The sequence below is a fragment of the Pantherophis guttatus genome, chromosome 5 (genome assembly GCF_059756535.1).
Source record: "Pantherophis guttatus breed Tessera chromosome 5, ASM5975653v1, whole genome shotgun sequence".
NCBI classification, from domain to species: Eukaryota; Metazoa; Chordata; class Lepidosauria; order Squamata; family Colubridae; genus Pantherophis; species Pantherophis guttatus.
The window spans coordinates 118956683-118974410 of NC_142067.1; the positions used below are offsets into that span (position 1 = coordinate 118956683).

Below are 17728 nucleotides of genomic sequence, written 5' to 3' on the forward strand. Positions count from 1 at the left end.
CTACTTATTTATGTTTAAATGTTTGACAGAATTTGGCTAAAGACTTCAACAATTCCATATTTGTTCTGCTTAAGCCGGGATAAAAATATTTGATTTATTGATTTGGAGGGAATTGCAGAGAAATATGCTTTGACTACTTCTGAAAGAATTCTGAGATTTGAAAACTTGAGGTCAATTTGTCCCAAAGGCAATTTGTCCCAAAAGCAACTGGATTTTTTTGGTTTTTCTTTGAAGATATTTCACTTCTCATCCAAGAAGCTTCTTTGGCCCTGACTAAATGGTGGGGAATGTAAGGGTTTATATTCCTTGCAGACAGCCTAGTCATTTGCATTCTTGAATACATTTGAATAAGAAAGTCTGGTTGCCTCTTGAAAATGCACCTTTGGGACAACCATGACCTAGATGACTGAGAACCTCCATAAACCTGAGATCAACTGATTTGTTTTGCTTTAAGAGAAATAGTATATTGAAGGTTCGTTTATTATCAGAGTTGAAAAACAGTTGAGATGCACGTTTCTTTCACGTATGTCTGTATTAAGTTTTCATGTTCTATGAATTTATATTTCCTTCTGAAAGCTCTCCTGTCCAAAAGTTCCCCAAAATTTGCATTTTATGATGACAAATGTTATAGAAAGCAGGAACTAAACAGAATTGTACAACTTCATATGTATGGAGTTTAAGCACACTTAGTCAATGGTTTCCTCTGGTGTCCTTTGAAAATGTCCTTTGAACTGGCCATGGCTAGTCTAGTGAAGAGAAGGACCAGGGGAGACATGATAGCAGTCTTCCAATATTTGAGGGGCTGCCACAGAGAGGAAGGGGTCAAGCTATTTTCCAAAGCACCTGAAGGCCAGATAAGGAATAATGGATAGAAAATGATCAAGGAGAGATTCAACCTAGAAATAAGGAGAAATTTTCTGACAGTGAGAACAATCAACCAATGGAACAGAAGTTGCCTTTGGAAGTTGTGGGAGCTTCATCACTTGAGACTTTCAAGAAGAGATTGGACTGCCATTTGTCAGAAATGGTGGAGGGTCTCCTGCTGAGCGGGGGGTTGGACTAGATGACTTATAAAGTCCTTTCCAACTCTGTTAATCTGTAATCCGACCTATACCTTATCCCCAAGAGGAGGTATGTAATGTATTTCTTCTTCAATTAGCTTTCCTTGATGACCATGGCTCAGGTCTTGAAGAGAACTTTGAGAACTTTACATAGAACAGTTCAATATAGAAAAATGAGTAGTAACTTTATTATGTATTTTATCAATGAGGCAATGCAATATTTACCAATTCAAGGTAAGAAAATAGAAAAGTAGGGATTCATCAAAAGTTGAGGAACCTTGGAAATGATTCTATACCTATAAGTCCAGAATAAGGAGGGGCAGGAAAGGCATGGTATGGACCATGTCAACTAAAGAATTTTGACTGTGGGTTCTAGCATTAGACTCTTCTCTGCCATTGCCTCCCTATGGGACATCTTGCCTCCTAAGGTGAATCTGACTCTCTTTGGCCTTCCAGAAGACCATTAAGACTAGCAAAGCAATCCAGTAGTGATATGCGACCCTGGGAGGGGGATGGTCATTGGTGGTTTGAGAGTCTCTCTCTCTCTCTCTCTCTCTCTCTCTCTCTCTCTCTCTCTCTCTCTCTCTCTCTCTCTCTCTCTCTCTCTCTCTAAGTTGGTCTATTTCTGGAAGGATTTCATTGTTCTTTTATTTGTAAATTGTTCAGTCACTTAGATTAGATAGGCGGTATATACGTTGGATCTATCAATCAATAATACAGGCAGTGCTTTTCCTGTGGCAGTCTATGAACACAAGAGTTGGATTTTGAAAAAGCAGAGAAGTTACTCTCTTTTGAACATTGAAGTTGTTCTCAAGACTCTTGAAAAACAAGCCAAGAAAACAAACAGATGGATCACGGAACAAATACATCCTTCTGGCACAAATGACTATAGGCTCAAAATATTAGGCCTTAAGCATAATACCTTTCATGAGAAGTGAAAGATTTACCGTAATTTTCCAACTATAAGATGCTCCGGACTATAAGACGCACCTAGCTTTTGGGGATGAAAACAAGAAAAAAAATCTGCCTCTGCCTCACAGCATCCATCTGGTATTCATATGGCCTGTTTGCCGCAACCCATTTGCTGCGGCCCATTTGCTACTGCCGCCATGGCCTGTTCTCCACCACCCCTTTGCCATCGCTCATTTGCTGCTGCAGCCCATTCACCAGCGCCGGCACAGCCCATTTGCCGCCACCTGTTCACCGAAGCCTGTTCACCGCTGCCCTTTTGGTGTGGCCCATTTGGCGCTGCTCATTCACCGCCCTCACCCGTTCACCGACACCCATTTGCTGCCCCCACTGTGACCCATTCACCACCGCTCATTTGCCGCTGCCAGTTCGCTGTCTCCGCCGTGGCCCTTTCGCTGCCATCACCGCAGTCTGTTTGCCACCACCGTGGCCCATTCTAGAACAGCTGATTGGCGCCTCACCAACTCCTCTCCCCCCCATTGCAATATTCACTGTATAAGACGCACAGACATTTCCACCCACTTTTTATGGGAGGAAAGTGTGTCTTATACTCCGAAAAATATAGTACCTTTCATTTCTCAGCTTCATAAAGCTGAGAAAGATGGAAAGAAAGAGAAGAAGGGAACAACACCCAAGTGGATAGATTCCTTTTAAAGAGACAATTGCTACATTATCAGAAGTTCTAACTCAGGAGCCTATCTTCCTAGAGAAGACCTATCTGTGGCTAAGAGTCAACTCCAAGTTCATGGCATATATCAGAAAGCAGAAATGACAAAATTAGATGAAAGATAGGGATTTATCAATATTCCACTTTTATATGAACAATTGTTTTGTAGCTTTCTAGTCTGACATTTGTTCCAACACACGTTCTCTCTCTCTCTCCAATGGACACTTTAATTCAGTGTGTTTATCATGTTTCAGCTTCTTGCTCCCAATTATGAGTTGTTAATAGTGCAGGGAACAAATTGCATAATTAATGCACAGCAGGGAAAAAAAGACAGCGGAAAAACAAAACATATTGTTTAATCATACACAGATAAGTTTGGGCTGTTCTTTAATTACTTCTTCTTTAGTTACATAGTAAGTTTGATGAGAAAATAAGGAAAGCTTTGTGACTGGTGAAAATTCTTACATCATCCAGGATTCTGTCAAAATTCCAGAAACCAGAGAGCCAACTGAATGTGGCATATCCAAATGTTTGGTTTAGAGGCAAGCTGCCAAAATAATTGTTTGCTTTTTAAGTCAAGAAGGGAAATGTTCTTGGAAACAGTGAAGGTACTGAATTAAGACCAGAGATTTCCAGATTGAAGTCCACTTCCTCTTTAGTGAAATTTACATCCATTGAGTGTCCACTTACTGCCGAAGTGTATTAGCAATAGCAATAACACTTAGACTTATATACCACTTCATAGTGCTTTTACAGCCCTCTCTAAGCGGTTTACAGAGTCTGCATATTTGCCCCCAACAATCTGGGTCCTCATTTTACTGACCTCGGAAGGATGGAAGGCTGAGTCAACCTTGAGCTGGTGAGATTTGAACTGCTGAACTACAGCTAGCAGTCAGCTGAAGTAGCCTGCAGTGCTGCACTCTAACCACTGTGCCACCTCAGCTCTATTTTGTTCATTTATTAAGAATTGTGTCATCTACATTCAGTGAGAAATGTCATCTATGTAGGACTACATACTACTGGTTCTGTGGGTGTGGCTTGTTGGGTATGGCATGGCTTGTTGGGTGTGGCTTGATGGGCATGGCAGGGAAGGATAATGCAAAATATCCATTCCCACCCCATTCAAGGGGAAGGTTACTGCAAAAAACCCATTTCCTCCTGATCAGCTGGGAATTGGGAGGCAGAGAATTGATGGGGGCGGGGCCAGTCAGAATTTTTACTAGTGGTTCTCCGAACTACTCAAAATTTCCACTACCGGTTCTCCAGAACTGGTCAGAACCTGCTGAAACCCACCTCTGGACTAGACCCATGGAGCAGCGGAAAGGACTGTGCATACAGTGCTTTACGTCAGTTTGGAAGTGGTGCTTCAGAAGAAGCAACAACGGGAACTCAGTACTATTCTCTGACTCATGAAAGCAACTGCGTCTCTTTGCAAGATTGCACAGCTGCAGAAATTCAGCCCACTTTCTGGGCAGGGATTTGGAGGCAGCAAGGAAGTGCTAAGGGAAGACAGGTGAGCTGGGAACACGAGTCTTCTTCTTCTTCTTCTTCTTCTTCTTCTTCTTCTTCTTCTTCTTCTTCTTCTTCTTCTTCTTCTTCTTCTTCTTCTTCTTCTTCTCCTCCTCCTCCTCCTCCTCCTCCTCCTCCTCCTCCTCCTCCTTCTCCTCCTCCTTCTCCTTCTCCTTCTCCTTCTTTCATGAACATTTTTGCCTTACATTTCTGTTGTAATTAGAATTTGTTTTGTGCATTGTTTTAAGATCGCCTCAGGAGGCTGTGAGATAGATCCTAGGTAGAGGCAGATATTTTTTCTCTCTGGGCACTGAGAATATATCTGCTGAACAAAGCTCCACATTGGTAACAGGAAGGGCATCCAGCCAGTAAACACTGAGCTCCATTCAGTTGCCCAGACTCAACCCCGCAAGGGATTATGATTGTTTTAAGACGAGTGACATCAAAGGTTGAAACTACAGGGCTGAGTGAGAAAGAGAGGCATTCTCTCCTCGTTCTACGGCAGAGGAAAGGACAACACTCTGAGAAGGGGGAAGCTTTGCTTTGTAATAACAAGGGCATCATGATTTCATGGATGCTCTAAATTCAAATAGCTCTATGGTTGAGTGGACTTCAATTTCCTCTGGAGTAGCTTCAGAGTGTCTTGAAGCTGCAGCCTTCTGCCGCAGAGAAGGAAAGGGGGAAGTAGTTTTCTCCAATTTGGGCTCCTTCCAGATGTGAGAATTTCAATTCCTAGAATCATTTAGCAAAATAGAGCTAGTGACTGGATAATTCCGGTGGTGGCAGGTTAGGAAAGCTGAGATAGAGTCACATGTAAGGACCCATAAGCTGAAGGTTATCCACTTTAAGTCATTCAATAGAAATATTATTTCTTCTTCTTTTGTAGCACTGTCATTGTACATATACGGTGTACAGAGTGCCCAATACTAAAAAAAAAAAAAGTATAAAAGAGGCATCTGAATTGCCTCCATAAATTAAAATGCAGGTGTAAAATTCATACTATATATTGGGTGAATTTATTTACTCAACAATTTAAAATGCAGCTGTAAAATTCAAATTAGCTCCTGAAAATAGCTTAGAGCAGTGGTGTTCAACCTGTGGTCTGTGGAGCCACAATGCCATCACAGGGGGTGTCTACGGAGATTCTCAGTCATCCAGGTCATGGTTGTCCCAAAGATGCTTTATCAAGAGGCAACTGGACTTTCTGTTTTTTTTTTTCTTTGAAGATGTTTTGCTTCTCATCCAAGAAGCTTCTCCAGCTCTGACAGGATTCCATTTCATTCCCCAACATCTAGTCAGAGCTTCTTGGATGAGAAGCGAAATGTCTTCAAAGAAAAACCAGAAAGTCCAGTTGCCTCTTGAAAATGCATCTTTGGGACATCAGAGGGGGGTCTGCCAAGGCTTGAAGAAATATTATAATTTAAATCTTGAGTTAAGTCTTAAGGGCCCCAGCCATGGTCCATGCCCACAAAAGATATTTAAAGAGGTTCCATGGTGAAGAAAAGGTGAGAACCACTAGCCTAAAAAGAAAGACTTCAGAATCTTCTGGACTTCCTGAAAAGAAAACCATGTCTTCCCGGTATGGGAGCCATTACAGTGAAGACTTGCTTCCTAGTCCATGTTGTCATCACTTCATGCCAAGGTGGGACCATGAACAAATCCTCTCTAAAGGTAAAGGTAAAGGTTCCCCTCGTACATATGTGCTAGTCATTCCCGACTCTAGGGGGTGGTGCTCATCTCCGTTTCAAAGCCGAAGAGCCAGCGCTGTCCGATGACGTCTCCGTGGTCATGTGGCCGGCATGATTAAATGCCAAAGGTGCATGGAACGCTGTTACCTTCCCACCAAAGGTGGTCCCTATTTTTCTACTTGCATTTTTTACGTACTTTCGAACTGCTAGGTTGGCAGAAGAAATGGGAGCTCACCCCATTATGCGGCACTAGGGATTCGAACCGCTGAACTGCCGACATTTTGATCGACAAGCTCAGCATCTTAGCCACTGAGCCATCATGTCCCTCTCTAGAGGACCACAAAAGAGAAAACAAACTCATATTAGTTGAGGCAGTCCTTTCTGTATCTCTGTGCTGTGCCACAAAAGGGGTTGAAATGAAATAACCTATACCATAAACCACAAACAACCCGGTGATAAATGGATTTTATCCCAGGCATAATCTGGGTTTTCTCTGCTGACCTTCAGGCCACTCTGTGGTGGTCCACTTTCTGAGGAAACCCAACATAAACCCATTTCAGTAAGTGTGTGGCAAAAAAGGGAGCAAGGATCACCACTTTCAAATAATCAGAAAAGGCAAAAAAAAAAAAAAAAAACCCACAAACCTTTTTGTTTATTGGTGAAGCATTGGTAATTTATTTAAAGAGGCATCCAACTGAATTAAATGAGGATAAGTTTCAAAAGAATACACGTTTCTGGAGAGATTTTGGAGAGATATCTGGTGCTTCCTGTCTTTTTTCCAAGGCAAAAATAATGTTTGTGTCTGTGAAGAATTTCCTTTTAAGTCTTCTTTCCACGTCCGTTGATCAGTGTTGATGTACGATTTAAAATAGATCAGGACACAAAATTCCATATTTACAGCAGGCTGATTTTTCTGCTCTTCTTTGTCTCTTTTAAAGTATGCATTTTTTTGCTTAATATAATGAACGCTTTGTCTTCTAAAGTTTGTGGGGAGGGTGGGATTTGATTTTCTTTTTTTAAAAAGAAATCTGCTTTAAAAATCACACGTGGTTGTAATTTAAGATTTTTTTTTTAACCTCCTTGTCCGTAACAGTTGAAAGAAACCTTCAGTGAAAGTTTATTAACTAAACTAGACCGATGCCTGAGGCTATAAAGATTCATTTATTATCAATTTCTTGACTGTTTTTCTTCTTCTGTTTTTGGGTTAAACTCCCGGTGTAAGATAATACCTCACAAAATTAAACCTTTGACCTTCTCTAGAGTTAAGTCGCCTTTGATTAGATAAAGTAACAATTTATCGCCCACCTTGTGGATCTGGTGAAATGAATAATGCAGCAGCTTGAAAAATGACTAAGAAAGAACCTATTGCTTGAGAAGACAGGACTGCTTAGAGAGAGAGGACGGTATTAATTGAATTGTTTTGATTTGGTTTACACATCTCTAAAACCTCAGAAAATGCATTCTCTTGTTCATTCTATATCACATCGCCGCATTTTGAGAATACTTCCCATTTCATTTCATTTTGGGTAGCATCTCATGACGGCACATGGCAATGTTACCCAAAAGTAATTCTAACTGATTTTAGTGAAATTTACTTTTATTTACGCAATGTCTGGTATGTCAAGAGATGCAGTGGCTCAGTGGCTAAGACGCTGAGCTTGTCGATTGAAAGGTCAGCAGTTCAGCAGTTCGAATCCCTAGTGTCATGTAACGGGGTGAGCTCCCCTTACTTGTCCCAGCTTCTGTCAACCTAGCAGTTCGAAAGCAGGTAGAAAATGCAAGTAGAAAAATAGGGACCACCTTTGGTGGGAAGGTAACAGCGCTCTGTGCGCCTTTGGCGTATTAGTCATGCCGGCCACATGACCATGGAGACATCTTCAGACAGCACTGGCTCTTCGGCTTTGAAACGGAAATGAGCACCGCCCCCTAGAGTCGGGAACAACTAGCAAATATGTGCAAGGGGAACCTTTACTTTTACCCGGCATGAATAACATCTGGAAGAGTAAAGCCAAATGCAGATTAGCTAACTAATTTTTTCCAATCATTAGTGACAGCTGAGAAACTTGGATTCTGAAAAAGGCAGGTAGGAGAAGGATGGACACCTTTGAACCACAGGGATGGAGATGACTATTACGCATCCCATGGACCACACAAATAACAAACAGAGAAATTCTAGACTGAATGTCACCAAAAATATCACTTGAAGCGAAGATAGCTAAATAGAGGCTGTCATACTTTGGTCATGTCATGAGAGCTGACTCCCTTGAAAAGTCAATCATGTTGGGGCAGTGACCGGAAAAAGGAGATGGGGCTGCCCTAGTAACCACTGGGGGACACTATAAAGAATGACACTGGGATGACCATGGTAGATCTGAAGGAGGTACTATGAGACAGAGAGGCATAAGAGTGCTAATTCATAGAGTGGCTGAGGGTTGGACACAACTAAATGACTGACTACAATGAATTCTCATTAGAAGTTGCTTCTACAAGTGACACCTATTAACCAGGGGTGGGTTTCAAAACCCGTCGCTACCGGTTCACTTGTGGGTGGGCTCGCATGTGCATGCAACACTTCTGCGCATGCACAGAAGCATCCGGGCAGGTAGGTGGAGCCTCCCGCTGCCACCGCTACCAGTTCACCCGATCTGGTGTGAACTGTAGCAACCCACCGCTGCTATTACCCCTTTTCTGTTCATTTATTGAGAATTGAGCCCTCTACATTAAATGATTTATGAGCCACGGTGGCGCAGTGGTTAGAGTGCAGTATTGCAGGCTACTTCTGCTGGCTGCCGGCTCAGATGATGAAGATGATGATATGCTAGCTGTTCTCAGAAGAAGACTTATGGAATCCACAGATGAAACCTGAGGTTGAATTGGAAACAGGTTCTCCGCAGGTGTATTTATTCGCTCTATCTGCATATGTAAAAATGATATCAAGTATTGACTGAGGTTTTTTTTTTTTTTTTTTTTAATTTGATTTATATGCCGCCCTTCTCCGGAGACTCAGGGCGTCTTACAATGCGTTAAGCAATAAGCAATAGCCTTCATTCTTTTGTATATTTTTATACAAAGTCAGCTTATTGCCCCCACAAACTGGGTCCTCATTTCACCTACCTTAGAAAGGATGGAAGGCTGAGTCAACCTTGAGCCTTGGAGAGATTCGAACCAGCAGAAATTGCAGGCAGCTGTGTTAATAACAGGGTGCACTAAACCACTGTACTATCAAGGCTCTTATGAGTGATTAAGGCTCTAAGACAGGTCAGCCAAAGGATGTCACTGGGTTGGATCCAGACTTAATCAGGTTTTAGATAGACAGAGTGGAAAGAAAATGGTGCAAATTGACCATAAGGAATTTTAAATCTCAAGTTGCCCTTAGGTCGATCACTGAACTTGCTGTTTTGTATTATGTGTTGTCCTTTCCTCTGTGTCAACCCTGATTCTTGTGGTTTAGCCTTGAGGTAAACATCCCCCCACCGAAGAAAGGAATGGGAAAAACATATTTAAATGGGTAGAGTATTATCACACATTTGTAAAAATTGTAGTGTATTGAGCAAAGAGCAAATGCATTTAGCAGCTGCTTAAAATCTAGTTCATATCTTCTTCTCTTGATAGAGTCAAACGAAACATGCCATGTTTATCTAAGAGTAAATTGACCAGGTGGTCTTTTTTGAGTTCTCAGTGGACTGAGTTGACTCAATAGACAATAACCATAATAAGGTGGCCATGAATTTAAGGCAGTCCCTTGACTCACAAGCCGAAACCAGTACAATGGTTAGCTTTCCTAGATGGTCAAGCTAGAGTTATGAACACCAGCTGAAATAAGACCTGCATATGTTCAACCCAAAACATGTATGATAATGTAGAGCCATATCTCTGTAGGCCTACTCATATTGTCCAGGAGATCAAATTAGTTCATGATAATTGAATGTATAGCTACTAATTAAAATCAATCATTGCAGAATAAAGAACCCATTTGTAAAATGTAAACTAGAAATCTACACACACACACACACACACACACACACACACACACACACACACACACATATTTAATTCCTCTAAGACCAGAAAAATTATTTGGTGTCAAACTTGATCCCAAAGGAAGACATTGGCAATGCAAGCTAAATAATAATTGGGGAGGGTTTGTACATCAATAGAAATATTTTTCAAGAGGGTTTTATTTTGTATCAAAAAAATTATTATGAAATTAAATTAACATTATCTCTTTTTTAAAAATTGTGTACATTTTAATGTTGGCAACGAACCTTTTGAAATGGATGATGAAGAAAATTCCTTTGTTGTGTTAGGTGAAGGAGAAGATTGGTAGAGTGTGTGTCTATTTGTGTGCGTTTGTTTGGTTGTCAGCGAGTGTCTGGCTGAAGTTGTGACCTGACCTGAGGTGGAAGACTTGAAAGATTCTTGAACTGAGTTATAATTCAAGTTCAGGTCTGCTCTTAACAAAACTCCTTAAAAAGACTTTTCTGTATGAGTCATTGGAAGGGAAGGTTTCCTTCAGAACCACAATTATTGAAGTAAGATTTTACTTTTTGATGTTTTGCTTTGTGAATAGAATTATGGGACAAGATTAATTGCACACAGTAAGAGCTTTACATGAAGAGCTGTGTGTGATAACATTAAACTTCTAAGTCTGTCACATGAGGGGAAAGCTGTTAGGTTTAATGAATAAATGTAATGCCTAAAATGCCTCAGCTAATTTTTTTTTTAATTCCTTTGCTAGCGATCTTTATTGAAGAGAAAACACACACACACACACATGATATTTTATATTTTATCTGTCGGTTGGGGTAGTAGCAATTTTGTATTCCTTCGCCTTGTTAATCTTCTGGTTCCACCGAAGTAAACAATAGATTTCTTAAATTAAAAATTATGTGCTCCAGAACATGCATCTAAAGATTAAAAAAAGAAAAAAACAACAAGGCTGTAAACATTTATGACTGAGACAAACTAGATTGTTCAAACATTGCCATGATGCGTCCTGGATAGCAATATGGCAGCGATATCAGTTAGAATGCAAACAAGCTTTTTAAATGATGCGGCCCTTCCATTTCAGCTGGAGAATCTACTCTGTACCATCTGCCTATCAGATGGTTAGGAAGCAGGGCTGCGTATTAATGCCACATGCTGCCTTCTCCTTCTAATGGTTAGATTCATATTGCTAATGGCATTGTCGATGAAATTTGTGTGACGCTGGAGTGATGAGATATTTATAAAGTGGCTTGTCTCACTGAATAATCAGCAGGAAAAATGCTAGACATAAACAGATTATCAATTTCGGGGATATTAATGATAACTGCAACAGGGTAGCTTTCTTCACCGTTATTTACAGTCTTCCCTTCGTGTCGCCTCCCACACCAATACCACTCAGACTAATTTAAAAAAAAAAAAGGAATTTCAAATTCCCTTTGCAAATAACTTTGTTTTTAAAGTCAAATTCTGAATGCACCATGATGAAATCCTTTCGTTTACGTAATTTGTCTCCTTTATTATTTTTTAATAAATACCTCAGGGTGGTGAACATATTCAACACACTTTTCCCTCCTATTTTCCCCACAACAACAACCTTAAGTAAATAGTGAGATTTAGACATAGGCAGGGGTGAAATCCATCAGGTTCTGACAGGTTCTGGAGAACCAGTAGCGGAAATTTTGAGCAGTTCGGAGAACTGGCAAAAAACACCTCTGCCCCCAGAGTGGGGTGGGAATGGAGATTTTGCAATATCCTTCCCCCAAGAATAGGGAGGGAATGGGGATTTTGCAGTATCCTTCCCCTGCCACATCCACCAAGCCACACCCACAGAACCGGTAGTAAAAAAAAATTGGATTTCACCACTGGACATAGGAGCAAATGAGCGGCATTGTGGCTTAGTGGTGAAGACGTGGTCTTCCACTCAGAAGGTTGAGAGTTCAATCCTAAGTAGCAGCAGATATTTCTCTATTATGGAGCAAAGAGAAAATATCTGCTGTGAACTGCACATAGGCATCAGAAAGGGCATCCGAGCAGTAAACACTCAGCTCCATTCAGCTGCCCCAACTCTACTCCGAATAAAGAATCATAAAAAGGGAATTATAGGGGCAAATAGCTGGGATAGTGAGAGTGTCTTCCCTCTTTCTTTCCTGAAAAGATTGCATAAATATTTCACCTCATGTACTTCTCTATTCTACATTAATGCTATATGGTATCTCCAGTTTCTGAATTACTGTTTTCGGTTATGACATCATCATAGCCTCTATTGTCCTGATCCTTTTTCAGAGGTAGGTTGAATGTGAGCTGGGCACTCTGGACATTGTAGTTCTCATACCTCAGAACAGAACCTTATTTTTTTAAAAAAAATAGTTCAGTCTTTCTGTTCACAAATCAGATCTCAAAGAAGGAGAGAATTCTGGGTTGGTCTAATAGTACATTCTACCTGGTTGCAATTCATAAGACACCGCTTAGAACAGGCTCTCTCAATGCTCAATTTCTGAAATACATTTTAGGGCTACTTCCAGGTAAGGGCTTGTTCTTGTGGACATCACTAAATTTGGACACTACTCTCGATCCAGGCCACTACATCCACAAGTAATGTGGAACTCAATCCCTCCTATCCCAGAATTATTAGTTTTTTTCTGAATTTGGTGAGGGGATTTCTGAGGGTTTTGCTCATTTTTAAAAAATTATGTTAAAGTTTGTATTGCATGTGAATTCTAATGTATTTCAGTGTTCCTGATTTCTAGCAGCTGGGGAAAAAGGGTGATCTAGTGTTAGACGGCATATCACAGACCTTAATGTTGGAATAAGAGAGAAGGGAAAAGAACAGAAAGAGCCTAAACAAATGGATTATCTTATACATGACATCGTTTACAACAAACAAAAAACAAATCCTTTCCTTTCATTTCCGAGTATAGTCTAGGCCAGGGGTGTCAAACTCGATTTCATTGAGGGTCGCATCAGGGTTGTGTTTGACCTTGGAGAGCCAGGTGGGAGTGGCCAGGGTGGGCATGGCCATTTCGATGTCACTCGTGTGATCAAATGCCATTTTTGCTAGTAGCTTGTTTTGCTAGCACTCTGCAGCGCGGCCCTCCTGGGCTCCTTTTTTTAGTTGCGACAGCCTCCTGCAGCTCTCTGCCGGTGAAAACAGAGCTCAGGAGGGCCACATACAGCCCTCCCTGGCTCCATTTTCACTGGCAGGGGCACCGTGGGCCAGTCTTTCACTGTTTCTAGGGTGGCCCTACAGGCCAGATCTAAGCACCCCATGGATTGGATCCAGTGGTGAAATCCAATTTATTTTACTACTGGTTCTGTGGGCGTGGCTTGGTGGGCATGGTGTGACTTGGTGGGTGTGGCTGGGGAATGATACTACAAAATCCCCATTCCCTCCCCACTCATGGGGGGATGGATATTGCAAAATCTCAATTCCCACCCCACTCTGGGGCCAGACACGTGGTATTTGCCGGTTCTCCGAACTACTCAAAATTTCTGCTACCGGTTCTCCAGAACCTGTCAGAACCTGCTGGATTTCACCCCTGGCTGGATCCGGCCCACGGGCCTTGAGATTGACACCCCTGGTCTAGGAGATATATCTTCTTTTGTATGTGGAGCTCAGAACAGTGTCTACCACTTGTCAAGTAAAAACACGAGAGCCCAAATCTAGATTTAATTCTTGAGAACATCTCTTGAAATCAATGAAATTAGAGATAGCTAAATTTACTTTATCCTAACAAAAAATGACTGTCTCCATGATTTCAACTGGTAGAGCTAAGCAGGATTGAAGCTAATCGACTAAAAACACAAGGAGGCCATTTTACACACCTTATTTGGCCATGGGATCCTTGAGAAGCTTGCTGTCACTTCCAGATGATGGTTTTTCCTCCGCCCTTTTCTGCCAACACGTTTGTTCCTTGAGAACTTGATCCTGATTTCCTGGAAAGAGGGTGATGTCAAAGGGAGAGCGGATAGAAGTTGTGATTTCACGGTTGTTATTCCCCTTTTGTTGTAGGTCTGACAGCTGCGGCTGCTGCTGCGGCCGCGGCCACCAATGCGGCCATCGCGGAAGCAATGAAGGTGAAAAAAATTAAATTAGAAGCAATGTCAAATTATCATCCCAATAATAACCAGCACGCAGCAGAGTCTGAAAACGGGGACCTAAATTCTGCTGTGGGTAAGTTTTTGATCTAAAAGACACAATTAATTTTGTTTCTACCTGGAAACCGCTTATGGACTTTGTTCTTGAGATGGAAAAAAAATATAAAACTTTGATTTTGGGTTTTGCCAATTAGACAGGTTTTTTTGTAAAAAGCAAAAAGTTGAGTTTTATCCTATTACCTTCTTCTACTGCACCAAAAGGAGTCAGAAATCAATGCTTTTCTTTTCCTTTCCTCCTTCACTTCCTCCTACACTTTTCTCTCTTGCCCTTTTTGTCTCTTATTTTCTTTGTACGTCTTTATTTGATATTTTGATCAACTAATAAAACTTTTGAAAGCAGAAGTTTCTGATCGGAAAGAGACTTGTTACAAAGATCCTTGCTTTTAAAAAGGCAGGAGAAAATTACAGCTTAATTTCTTTTTCTTTGTTTTCCTTTCAGCCTGTTTTTTTTTTTAAATACTGTTATTTTTCCAAGTTTTTTTTCCCCACATTAACACACTCTAAATATACTACCTGAAAATGCACTGTTCAGTAAAGCTGTCAGAACATCCATCCATCCATCCTATGGAAATAATCAACAGCTTATTTATTTCCAGGGTAACATTTTTTAAAAAATGTGGGATTCATTGTTCCTGTTAAATTGAGTTAAACTGGACCAATTAAAATATAGAATTCAGATTCTGTTTGTAGAAGACAAAATCCTGCCTGTTTAAATCCCAGGTCAGCTGAACAAGTCCTGCCTATCCTAAATGCTCCAGGTTGACTGAACAAAATTGAATTAGTGGCTATTTTGATCATACGGGCGCCTAGAATTATGTTGTTGTTTTTCCCACTCCGTGTTTCATATTTGGAAATTTTGACAAACACTTTTGGTCTCCTAAATTGTGGGATTCACAAGATGTGGCTTCTCCATGCAGTCAATTTCTTTTTCTTAAATATTCCTTTAATGACCATTGACTTTTAAGGGCATTTCTTTCTAATGGGTGCTTTCTGCTCTCTGAGATAAATTAGTGAGTGAACGGAAAGCTGAATTTGAATCCTGTTTAACTGCTGTTCAAGGCAGAGGTTGCATAGACGTAAACCAGAGATGACAATCTAATATATACTTTTTCTATTCTGCAAATTTTTGAGGTTATTCTTAAGGGTGACAGCTTGACAACTTTTTTGTTCTGGATCTCCCTGTACATATTTATTATTTAACTCCTATCCAGGAACAAAAGGAGCACATATGCCCATGTCAGCAGATTTCAAGCAATTTTTTCCCTCTTTGCTGTTAATATTTCAGCCATAGAAAATGCTACAGGTCGACTGAACAAAATTGCCATAACATGCCTAGCCTCGGGGATGGGTGAAGGAACAAGGACAACTAACAACATTCCCCCAAAAAATTACTTAAACATGAGGGAAAAGGCAAGGATGGAAACTTAAGATGTTTAGTTCAACTTTCTTTAATCAACGAAGAAATGAAAAGGAGTGAAAAGCATCTACTGTTTTTTTCTAACCTGCAGAACAAAAACAGTTGCTTAAAACACATTGTGTTTTATTGTGGAGGACTGTTAGAAAGTATTTGGATTCTAGTCAGAGACCAAAGTCATAATATTAAGTAGAGTAGTTTTCTTTATCAATAAGTATTTTATATTTTGTGGGATATGGAGAGATGATGGGGAAATATGCATATGATGAATGTGGGTCTCGCTGTATATGTCTAGGATTGAAAAGGGGTGCTGTGCCCCATATGCAGAGAAGAGCAACAAAGATGGTTAGGGGTCTGGAGGCTAAAAAACATGAAGAATGAGGATGTCAGGTTTCGAGGTCGTCTCAAATAAATTGCATTTCAAACAAAGTCTTTGAAGAAAACTCCCATTTATTAAGCACGACATTCAAAGTCCGACTCCATCGCAGCCAACACTGACTTCCAGACCCAAAACCCTCCCTTTCCGTTCCCCACTCCTCTGCACTCATTGGCCATCTTCCAAGTCACTCTACCCCTAATCTACTGCTCCAGCTCAAAGGAATTTCCCCCCTCCCATCCCATCTCCTAGGGGATATTATCTCCAGGGAAAATAAGTAGGTGAAAAGTCAAACGTCCCTTTCCAGATGCCTCCGCTTCTCCTTCTTATGTCAGCACTAGAGTAAATGCAGATTGAAGTGCTGACAGAGGAACTCGGTATGTCTAGTCTAGTGAAAAGAAGAACTAGGAGTGACAAAATAGCAGTGTTCCAATATCTCAGGGCTGCCACAAAGAAGAGGGGGGTCAACCTATTCTCCAAAGCAACCAAAGGTAGAAGAAGAAGCAATGGGTGGAAAGTAATCAAGGATAGAATTGACCTAGAACTAAGGAGAAATCTCCTGACAGTTAGAACAATTATTCAGTGGAACAACTTGCCTCCAGAAATGTTGGGTGCTCCATCACTAGAGGTTTTTAACAAGAGATTGGGCAACCATTTGTCCAGAATGTTATAGAGTCTCCTATTGGTCCAGGGGGTTGGACTAGAAGACCTCCAAGGTCCTTCCAATTCTGTATTTTGTAATGTGTAAGCCGACATGAAATACCTTCCATCTGCTTTGTAAGCAAGTCTTGGCTGCCCTGTAGGTGTGAAAAGGAAGAACCATTTGCTTCACTAGGAGAAAAAACATGGAGTCGCCACTTAATAAGTTAGAAAAGAATGCCTCTTTAGACATTCAGCTTCAATCCAGGAGCCCTCAGGCAGTCGCTATCATGACAAACTATTTTGTATCAAATTTATATTTGCTGATAAATAAAGGGAGACTAATATAGATCTATTTCAAGCTATTTAGCTCTCATCAGCTAGCCATACCCTTACTCGGATTCGAACTTGGGCTGCCTGCAGATTAAGCAGTTGTAGTAACCTCTGAGCCACAAGTTCTTCTCCCTTTATCAGCTGAGCCAGGGGATAGATTAAGTGTTTTTTTTTTCTGTTTTTTTTTTATTTATTTTTTTCAAACAAAAACAACATAAAAACATCATCCTTTCAAACAATTACAGACAGTGTTTCGGTCAGTTAAAATCCTTTCGTGCTCCCAAAATCTTCAAGATATCAATATATGACACATGTTTCTTTTCCCTTAAAAAGAACCAAATTTTTACACATTTAATCTTAATTTCATTTCTGTGTTTTTTTTTTTCTGTTGAAGCACCTGGTCTACCCCAATATTGGATAGCAACTGCTTGAGGGCTCCTGGATTGGAGCTGAAAGGTGAAAGGGAAGCAGTATGCTCCCTCCCGTATTGGTGCAGACTAGGTGTTTCGACAGAAAAACACTCTGTGTGTGTGTGTGTGTGTGTGTGTGTGTGTGTGTGTGTGTGTGAGAAATCTCACAAGGTCTCTTTTTGAGCAAGATTGCCAACCTGAAAGATGCCAGACATCACACAAGGTGCCAGAAAAGTCTTGTCAGTTTTTAGCCTTATTAAATAGTATCCCATAGGATAATACTACCTTGCCCAAGGTTTCACCATCCTGCATGGTGCCAGTGACTTTTTTTGGAAGGAAGGCAAAGCTCTGGTGTTTACTCCTGGTCAAATTCCAGTCTTAATTAAATTGTTGGACAAAGGTCCTACTGAAAGACTTAAAAGATAAAACTGAATGAGCATAGATTGATCTTTTTTGGTGACAGGTGGGGATACATCTATTCAAAATAAAGTTGAATTCAGGGACAGGTATAAAACCTCCA

At 40.7% G+C, this 17728-nt stretch overlaps 1 protein-coding gene across 6 annotated transcripts in view; it reads left to right on the forward strand.

The window, feature by feature from the left end:
• The window catches only part of DACH1 (dachshund family transcription factor 1), a 409613-nt gene that overhangs the window by 190905 nt on the left and 200980 nt on the right, over nt 1-17728 (forward strand). For 4 of the 6 annotated variants that reach the window (XM_034416821.3, XM_087895549.1, XM_034416815.3 and 1 more), the window contains exon 3: nt 13891-14052. The exons of the other annotated variants lie outside the window; for them this stretch is intronic. In XM_034416821.3, the coding sequence (XP_034272712.2) occupies nt 13891-14052 (162 nt within the window). The remainder of the gene's footprint in view (nt 1-13890; nt 14053-17728) is intronic. 6 annotated transcript variants of the gene reach the window in all.